Source organism: Chironomus tepperi, unplaced genomic scaffold (assembly GCF_022539635.2).
Source record: "Chironomus tepperi strain 1889 unplaced genomic scaffold, CSIRO-AGI_Ctep_v1 contig_348, whole genome shotgun sequence".
NCBI classification, from domain to species: Eukaryota; Metazoa; Arthropoda; class Insecta; order Diptera; family Chironomidae; genus Chironomus; species Chironomus tepperi.
Genome location: NW_027226470.1, coordinates 77802 through 88306, shown reverse-complemented (window position 1 = coordinate 88306; position 10505 = coordinate 77802). Strand labels below are relative to the sequence as shown.

The 10505-nt window shown below is 34.6% G+C and overlaps 1 protein-coding gene across 1 annotated transcript; it reads right to left on the bottom strand.

Annotated features, from left to right (window-relative positions):
* Window positions 1-352: 352 nt before the first annotated feature.
* LOC139094012 (putative uncharacterized protein DDB_G0286901) lies at window positions 353-1566 on the bottom strand (the record flags this gene model as incomplete). Its single annotated transcript, XM_070644879.1, has 1 exon — window positions 353-1566. A coding segment is annotated over exon 1 (1214 nt), but the record flags the coding sequence as incomplete, so codon positions are not given.
* Between the last annotated feature and the right edge of the window lie 8939 nt (window positions 1567-10505).

The window sequence follows — 10505 nt, the reverse complement described above, 5'->3', positions numbered from 1 at the left end:
TTATCAGTTCCAACTTGCAGTTTATCAGTACAAGAACATTCAATGTTTATTAAATGACCCAACAAATGCAGACCAAAATCCATAAAAATTTGAATAAACAGAAACTCGTGATGAATATGAAAGAGAAAGGAGAAAAGAAGACAACAACAACAATTGTAAGACATGACTAAGTATGGACATGCACAACATAAATAAGAAGAAACAGCCAAGAAACTTGAATTTAAGTGAAATTATTGAGCAATGGGAAGGAAGAAGAAGAAGTGAAAATTGGATCAGACGCATTTTATGCAGCACATATTGCAAAATGTTTAATAACTGTCCGAAAATAAAAATGTAGAGCACAAGAACTTACCTTCTGATAATCGGAATCGGAAATGAAAATCGGCAATCATCAACAACAATGGGTGCAGGTGCAATTAATTGTGGCTGTTGGATAGGAGGAGGTGGTGGCGGTACTGGTGCGGGTGTATGTAATGGAAACAGTGGAAGTGTCGTGTATGGAGGCGGTAAGTGATTATTAATAATATCGGGTAACATTTCATAGCCAGAAATGACGCGTTCCACGCCATTAAGTCCGCGACTATTACTGTTATTAGGAACACCATTTGGTCGATTTGAATGATGCACAGACACATGATGCCGATGTCCATGTTGTGCCCTTTGTCTCGCTTGACGTCTTTCACGTCGTTCACGCCTTCGTTGCTCGCGAAATGTCGCTTCCACTTTACAGCTACTACCGCAATTTTCATTTTGATTATTTACACTTTCCACATTATTATCAGTTGCCGTAGTCGTTGCTGCTGTCTCATTGCACTCATTACTAACTATTGTGATTTGATTGATTACATTTTCATTAATTGATGTTCCTGCTACCGCATTGTTGTTGTTCCTCTTCTCATTTTCAATTTCCATTGATATTAATCCAATTTTATCATTCGGTTGATTTGTTATGCTGTCTAATGTCTTATTATGATAATCCACATTGGAATTGCTAATTACAATTTGATCAGCCACACAAATTTCATTTAAATCATCACGCTTTATTGATTTTGATGGATTTTGATGATTTACACCATTAATATTTAATTCACAGTCCACAAAAGCACTTCCATCAATTTTTAATAAATTTTCATTATTTTTAATTAAAATATCATTACAATTGGCAATATCAAACTTATTAACACTGACATTAAATGGTATATTACTTCCACTAATATTTTGGACTAAATTTTCAATGCCGTGATTTACGGCTGTTGATTCCGTTGTAGTTGTTGTTGCACGAAAGCAACTCACGATATTCACAAGATTATTAGCATTCTCATTATTATGTTGCTGTAAATTGCTATTATTTTGATTCTGATTCACTTGAATGGTTAGCACTGGCTTTTGCCGTTCAGCCACATCGCTCACGACATTATGCAGCATAGAATTATTTTCAATAATTTGATCGGTTGATGTTGGATTTGGTGGTGATATATATATTGAGCTTGTACAATTGGTAATATTATTGCGATCCTGACCTCGTGATTGAGGCTTTGGATGCTCACTTTCCACTTTTAATTGCATTTTTTTGATATTTTTTTCAAATTATTTTTTTTTTAATTTTTTTTTGTGCTCTGCTTTAAATTTTTTTCATTTCCATCTTTTTTCTTGTGCTATTCTTACTCGTTGCTTAATAATTTAAATTAATTAATCACACAGAAATTGCAAGTAATTGAACAAACTACACACAAATGAAATCCAACAAAAATCCAACGAACTGAAAAATTGAAAGAAAAAGAGAACCGACAATAACAGACTTGTGTACGTTGAAATCTCACGATCGACTGAAGAGCAACGACTTGGTTAAGTTTACACACAGAAACTCTTTGATCGTTTCTCTCTTTTGTGAGTTTCTTATGACTCTCATTCGTAAGACGTAGACGATGAAATGACTATTACATAAACGTGATCGAGAGAAGTTTGTATAGATGATCGGTACATTTATGTTTGATGGGTGCTGGATATCTCATCGAATAGTTTTAGTTCAAAATATTTTATATAGCAGAGCTCGAAGTGTACTAAGATTTTATTTGAAATGTCGATTTGAGTCGACCATGAGTTGTAATATTTCTTGGGGCAACGTTCATTCAAATTAAGTAACACAAATAACATTTTTGGATCCTTTCCTACACATTAACGTTTTTTAACAAAATAATCAATTAAAAGGTCGTGACAAAGTTATGAACCTCCATGGCTCTTAGAATTGCATAAGTTTTCGAACGTTTTCTGGAATTCAGCCAAGAATTGAAGATATGCATTGCCTGTATTTTAGAGGCACACCCAATAGCTCAAGTTGGTTAATCTATACAAATACAGTGGTGTGACTCTGGTATGGTGTCGGATTTGAGCCGAATACTGCACCAACTCAAATTCATGCTGGCTTGGGTCCAAAATATTGATTAATTCGTTATAGTTTTCAGTTGTTTTTACTGTTCATCCAAAACTGCAATTCTGCGTTTTTTTGTAGATAGGTCTGCAATTTTCCTTGTTAATTTTGATTAACTATTGACCAAATTACTCATTTTTACTTACTTAATGGACCAACATATTGCTAGACACGTGGAGCTTAGGTTTCTACAAAAATTCTTCCATCTGACTATGTTGCTGGCTGTATCACAGAGTATGTACAAATTTTCCGTCTTTGCATCTAACTGACAAAGGACTCATAGGGAAGACTATGGATATAGACGGTAGGCGTTGATTCGGGGCATAACGCAGAAATTCATTTGATTTCGGTCTTTTGTCTCGTAATTGAAACCATAATTTTCAACCAAAAAAGGGAGGAGAACAACTTTGGTGACAAAGTTTATCAACACAAAATTTTTTCATTATGCGTGACAACTCTCCGGAGAGGGTTTCAAGTTCAAATTTTCCTTCTCCTTCTAAATCCCTAGCAATAGAGCAAATTATTGATCAGGGACTTAAGCATTTTTGGAAAATCATAATCGATCAATAACATTTCAGCCTATAGCATTCAGCCTAGTAAATTTATTTTTTGCCCGTATTGACCCAACCATTTAAACCATTTAAAGCCTAATAACTAACTCAAAGAACGTGTCCGATGAGATAAAATTAAAAATCCATTTTTCTCCAACTTCCATTCCATGTCCAATAAGCATAATATCAACACAAAATTTCCATATTAATGCATTTTAAATATTTAAATTGAACAAAAAACCGACAACAACCTAAAAGGTGCCACAGAATTACTGTTCTTTATTTTCTTTCTCACACTTCACATTAAAAATGCATCAAAAAAAAAATTAATGTCAATTTTACATTAGCTCCCATGCATCTAATCCATTTACAGTTTCTACGATCAAAGTCACAGTCATAAATATTCAAATCTTATTTCCCAAAAAGTCTCCCGAGACAAGACAAGCAGGAGATTTATCTTATTTTGAATTTTTTATTATTATTCGTATTAAAATTATCATAAATCACTTTCTTATCATGCGAGACAACGATTAATACCTAATCATCACGACTTCTTTTTTTGTGTTATTTCTTGCTTTTTTTGTTCTTGACATTTTTTTATATAATCAATGATTTATAGCGAAAAATATGTGAATTTATGTATGTTGTATCTATGCTTATGTCTAGTGCAGGAATGGGGAGCATGTGTGATGTGGCACACTATTTTCTACTTCTAGGGTATATGCCGTTGTGTTGGGTGTCCGTCTGTGCTAATGTTTAGTGACGCACCTTACCAGGGCACTAGATCTATGTGTCGCACTACACTAGTATATTATTATTATTATTATTAGTTATGTATGAGTATATAATTGTTAAAAGACACGGCTTTATAAGGCTGGAGGCTCTGCGATTGACAATATGTTGTATAACACCCTTTAGACCTACAGTTTACATTTCAAAGACACGAGGGCTTCATAAAACCTGATGTACCCTGCGATGTACCTAATTACAATTCGTACGCATAAGATTTCACAAAGAAAATCATCCAGATACTAGTGAATCCTTGTATACCTAGCACTTGAAAAACATTATGTGCTAAAGACCTCAAAACTGCACCCAACACAAGAACCAAGCTTGGTAACTAGAATGGTGAGAGGTTCGAAAATTAGACATGATTCCTAGGACTGAACTCAGGATCTTTTGGCACGTAAGGCCAATGCTCTACCATTTAGATAGGGCGACCATCGGCTGTATTTTTGCCTGGACGTTGCTGTACTTTTCAGTTTTGCTGTTGTGTCTCGACCAAGTCAAAAGCCTCAAAATAATGCCAAACTTAGAAGTGTCCAGATTTTTTCATTAGTGTCCCGATATTTTGCAAAAATCCTCTGGCCACCCTATTTAGCCGGTGCAAAACAAAAAATTGAGCTTATCACTAAGTGCCGCTATGTGCCCCGAAAAATAAAATGTCCGCTCACCCCTGCTCAAGTGCAAAATATTCTTGAATAACAATTTTCATAGTTTGAGGAACTGCTAAAAGAAAAACAAAAACAAAGAAAAAAAATTGACGGGAAAAACAAAACAAAAAAAGTTTATTTCCAACAAAATTGATAAGAAGTTCCTTCATCTCGATAAAAATATAAGTAATTTTTTTGTTTGTTAAAGGCATGAAGAAGACTTTTATGGAGGTATAAAAGCGATTGAAAAAAAGGAAACATCTTTTCGGCGAGATTTTCTTCTTATTTAATGTGGCATGAGGCATAAAATCAGATGGTGAAAAAAAGTTTAGCATTTTTTGGTGATTATTTACACATTTTTGTTATAATTATGTTAGAAAGATTGGAGATGAGCTAGATGAGATATGGATTTTTGTGGATTTATTGCTAATGCCAAGGTAATGATTGTTATTTTTGTACATTTGGTTAAATACTGCGTCAGTCTTGCTATGTGTAGGTTTTTAATACTGACGTGTGTGCCGACACGTTGTCTTGACGTTGGTATACTTAGCAGACAGCTCCTAAGAGTCATCTTTAGTCTCAAGAAAGAGGGTGATCAGTATAAATACTGGAACAAAGCAGAATTGTATCAACTTCAGAGTAAGGAGGACTTCCAATGAGGAGGCGTCTTTTTGGACAATTGGAGTTCGGACTCTCAAATCCTGTCAACTCTGATCAACTGTATGAAGACGCTGATATTATAAGACAAGACAAAGTGACTGAGGCTTGATGGGGTGAGCATATTATTAGAAAACCTGTAGAAGCTCTATTAAATAAGGTCAAAGGTGGTCAAGGTCTTTAAATCTAACTTTGTGAGATGAAAAAAGAGCTCGTAGAAGACTAAAGAACTCTTAGAAGGAAGCTGTTGATAGAGACAGTATTGCAATTGGTATTTGAAATTGGTAAACGGAATCTTGCGCGCACTTCTAGGGCTTCTAGTGCTGCAACGATAAAGCCAGCTTTGGGTGCCATCTGAATGATGCCATGGTGCTTAAACTTGATATTAGAGGAACTAGAGTTTACTAAATCAGAATGATCGTCAGTGTCACACTGACTTGGGACACGCATAAAAGATACATACTTATAAGGACGTACCAATGTACCACCTAATGCTGACCAGTCAGCCATATTACAGGGCCTCGTTTAATGAACTTTTTAAGCTTCCTCAATTTTGATAACGAAGTATGATTGTGACTATATTCACTACAATAAGCATGTTCTTTGTATGTCGTATCAAAAATCTAAAATGAACATAATTATCTGAAGATCCCTCAGATAATACCATTTAACCACCTGGATCAGAACTCATCCACAGTAAATTAACAAAAAATTTCCCAATTTTCAAAATCGACCCATTTAACCTTAAAAGCATCTCCAATTGAATCTCAAATAAAACAACATTTCTAATCAAAATTTTTCCTATTTTACATCCTAAACAGCACAAAATTGCATACACAAATCGTTGCAAAAAAATAATATAGGGAACGACAGAACAATTATTCGTTCACATATGAGTAAAAATACAGCAGTAAATTGTGTCTAAATTGAGTTGTTAATAGCATGCACGTACGTATTCGTTTCACTTCTATGTCCTGTAGTACTGAAAAAAAAAGTTTTTTATTGCAATAAGTTATAATACACATCAGATACGTATTGCTAAGAGTTAAAAAAATGGGTGTATTGGAGGTTGTATGGATTGGATGTGAATTTTAGGGAGATATAAGAGCTTTAGTTTGAGAATTAAATTAAATACACAATGAGAATGCTTTCATGGTACTATGATGGTATTACAGGGTTGTTAAAAGCAGAATCTAATGTGTTTTGAAATAATGTCACATGTAATAATGTGGGATATGTGTTTAAAATGTGTGAATATTCACATATATCCACACATTTTCCACACATATCCACATATTTTTCCCTGTGCACACATGAAATATGTGACATATTAGTACACATTCTGTAAAACAGAATATGTTGTAACAACCCTGGATGGTATTATGGCATCATTAAAGCATACTCTTTGCCTGTTAGGGGGTTGTTGAACCATGCTGCTTGGTATATCTTATTGTATACGCAATTTTCGGATTGTTTTAGAATACAATCAAGATCAGTGGTGCGAAACTTTTTTAAGGGGAAATGTCTTGGTCGTAAGCCTATGCAAGGCTCGACCGGAACGGCAAAAATCATTCGGTTTATGGTTTTTCCAAAATTGTAAAGCGGCGCACAATCTGATCATCTAGATTCTAAAAGATAACAATTTAAAATTATTTCAGATACATTTATCTCGGAGTTTTGACTACGTGTCCCCCTTTTGGATACACCTTTGCGCAAAACATTCCAGAGCTCGAAGTAGTGTCAGATTTTGAACGAATACGTAAGTTCACAGCAATAAACACATCGTAGAAATGGCTGAGAATCCTACCCTAGCTCGACTTGACTCTGACATGAAGCATGATTATTTAAATTTTAGCATAGAAACGAGAATCGCGCAAGACTAGTATGACGACGATGTAGTCGGGTTAGGGTCAGATTCTTGATCATTTCTACGTCATGAGCTTTCTAGGTTTGACTACATAGATTGACATTCAAATCTGAGTCTAATTTAAGCTCTGAAATATAACGAGCGATTGTCCATATCTAGCGATCAGGTTTTACTTTGATTTTTGAATTTTCAGTGTTAAGAACGACGTCATCAGCCGTCCATAAAGTCGTTCAATGTATGCCTACAACTAGTTAAATAAAAACTTGCCCACCTGAGTCAACATTGCAATTAATTCAATAAATCCAAAGCCAATCCAATTGACCTGCCTCAAAACTAGCAGTACATTGAAAATACTAACAGAAGAATTTTCATTTTGTAGCAAAGTGGAAGCAGCATCAGTAGGATACAAAAAAAGCATCACGTATCATTAAATCATTGAGAATATATGTTTGTTTGTGTATGTGAGTGGGTGTGTGTGTGTGTGTGTGTCTAGCACACTGCAATAAGAGTAATGTGAAAAAGATTTAGGAGCATTTCACATGATGGTTTAGGGGCAATCTATATATTTATTTTCTAGTGTATCTAGAGGAGGCAAAAAATAAAAAAAATTAAATGTACATTCATGCTTGCTAATGCAACTCAATGACTTTTAATCCTCTATCAATTATTGCAACCTGTAGCCTGAATATCTGTGTGTGAATCACATGCAAATTTTTTGGCGACAATTTATCATTGCATCGAATTAAAAGCAGCACAGGATGAACAAACAAAAAGATGATAGTCCATTAAGGATGATCAGCATTAAGCCACAGAATAATCAATAAAAAAAAGTTTTTTTTTCAGCAATTTTTTATCTATTTCGTGATTGGGAAAATGCTGCAATTTGTGAAAATTGATTTCCTCAAATTTTCCATATTAAAAAAAAAATATTGAAAATCTCAACAATAAACAGCCATAAAAGAACTAGCATAAGCAAATAAACAGAACGATAATCCTATTTTGACTTCAATTGACTCGATGAGCAATTTTCAATTCACTTTTTATTGCTATGTATATTATAGATATATATGTTATGACTGCATGTATGCTGCTTACTCACTCGCTTTATATGCAATCAAATTTTTTATATTATGCATATCTTTCTCACACTCTCCATATCTGTATATTTAGCAGTGGTGGACAACCTTTTATTTTTTGTGGGACACTTAGTAGCTTGCTTTGGGTTTGCAATGGGTGTTGATGTGCAGCACAGGTTATTTTTCAGCCTCTCTTACCCAAGTATCTACTCCCATCTCCTCGCAGTGCATTCTTGGCTATGACAAACCGCTTAAGCGGTGCGTAACGTCCTTCAACTTTTCCTACCAAAGGACCTCCTCGCGATAGTTTCTTGGCAATGCCAAACTGCTCAATCAGTGCGGTACTAATGGATAAGTTTACTTTGAAACTGAGGCCTAAGCAAGTGCTTATTTACTTATTGTAACCATGTTCCGACTTGGAGCCTAGGCTGCTACAAAGGCCTTCCTACCATCTGACTCTCGTTGCTGGCTGTATTACAAAGCTTTTATAAATTCTCAGTTTTGACATCTAACTGACATTCCTTCATTACCGTCCCACGCTATATTGCTCTTGGAGCACCTGGGCGCCTTTTTCCTTGTGGATTCCATCCAAGGGCTATAGCAAGCTTGTGTCTCACCTCCAGCCAGTTGAAAGTTTGTGGCCTATCCAGCCTAGCTAGTTCACCCTTGTTAAACAATCAATAGCTACACAGGCCGGATTTATAAACGACGACACACACCTTGGTAGTGTTGACTAAAATCGGACACGGCATACAGTTAATGGCATATCCAAAAATATTGCGGCATATTAGGGTACCGCAGCACACAGGTTACCAACCCTGATCTATATTTTTCTCTAAATTGCATTCAAATATATGTTGAATATATAGATAGTCGTTGTATGTATACGGTAATGGCAATAAGAATAATAATGATATTGTGTTATGCAAAATATACAAGGGATAAGTGTTCCTATTCAGAAATTTCTATGAAGCTTTACTCAATGCTGTAAAAATTCCTATTTTGGAATTTATTTTTAATGAAAATGTGGAATTATTTTTGTGAGAATTGTTCTTGGCTGTATTTATTGAAATATTTTATTAATTTCCGTTCTATAAAATTCTGAAGAATATAGTTTGAATGACTAAGTTAAATTACAAGAGTTGTTCATTTAAATGATTGGGGATTTAAGCATTATGTTGGCATTTATGAGATTTATTGAATGTTTTTGTACACTTTTTTAACTATCTTCTTATTTATTTGCCGTTACATAATAGATTGAGTGATGATTTCATTCACCAACGTGTGCAAACTACTAACAAGAGTTCGAAGTCGACTTGGATTTTGTATGAAATTGAGTCGAATTTCCCATTCAAAATGCGAGTCAATTTCGAGCTCTGCTTCTAATCAATAAAACAAAGTTTCACAAATTCCCAACACCAGTCGGTCAACAGCTCGGTTTAAAGCTGAATTAAACATTTTGGGTCTCCTTGAGTCCACGTGCTGACTTTCAAGTGCTTGCAAGGCTACAATCTTTTATTTTTTCTAGGATATGTGATAATGTTTCTCAATATTTCTCAAGTGTCCACTGTCAAAATACTTATTTGTGACGCAAAATACATATCCGGAAGACACACGACGTAAAAGATTTTAGCCTGACAATACCTGTGACCTATGCTTTCTCGCTATCGGGATCAGGATCGGGATATCCCGGAAAATCGCGAAAATTTTAATTCCGATCCTGATCTTGAAAATTTATTGGGACCAAGATTTCGAGAAAGTATACTCTGACCTGGACCGGATTTTATGGAATCTGGTCTGCTTACAGAGTCAAGCTGGCCTGGTGCTGGATTTTCTAAAAATGACTAGATTTTCCGACAATCCCGGAATAACTCGATATCAATCCCGTCTTGTGACCCTTTAGATCTTCTAGATAACATTACATTCTAAAGATCATTTACGACTCTAAAATACTACAAATTTGGGAAACATACATAGAAATTCCTTACTAAGATTAAGAATATACAATAATTGTACATAAATCCCAAATCATCAACAATATCCACCCCTTGATCCCATTCATATTTATCCTTCTTGCTTGCCTTTATTCTTACCAACTCGATTCTTTTCTCCTCATCCAGATTCACATATATTGCTTTATTTTTCAAATTTTGTGGAAAAAATATGAAAATAAATTGATTGTATACAAAAGCACATGCAGTGAAAGAGCAAGGATGATAGGAAGAACAGCACAAAAAAAAAACATTTTTTTAATAAAAAAATTTTTCTTTCCAAAAAAAAATAAAAAAAGAATGAAATTTAAACAAAAGAAGTGAAAAATACAAAGCACATATGGCTTGCCATACATAAGGTATGGAATGGTAAAAAAATTCTTTAGGATTTCAAAATTGCTTTTCTTTTGTGTATGTTGTTTATTGAGCGGAACAAAAGAGCGAGTAAAAATATTTGCATACATTTCACATATGCGAAAGTAATATTTACGTGCGAAAAGCT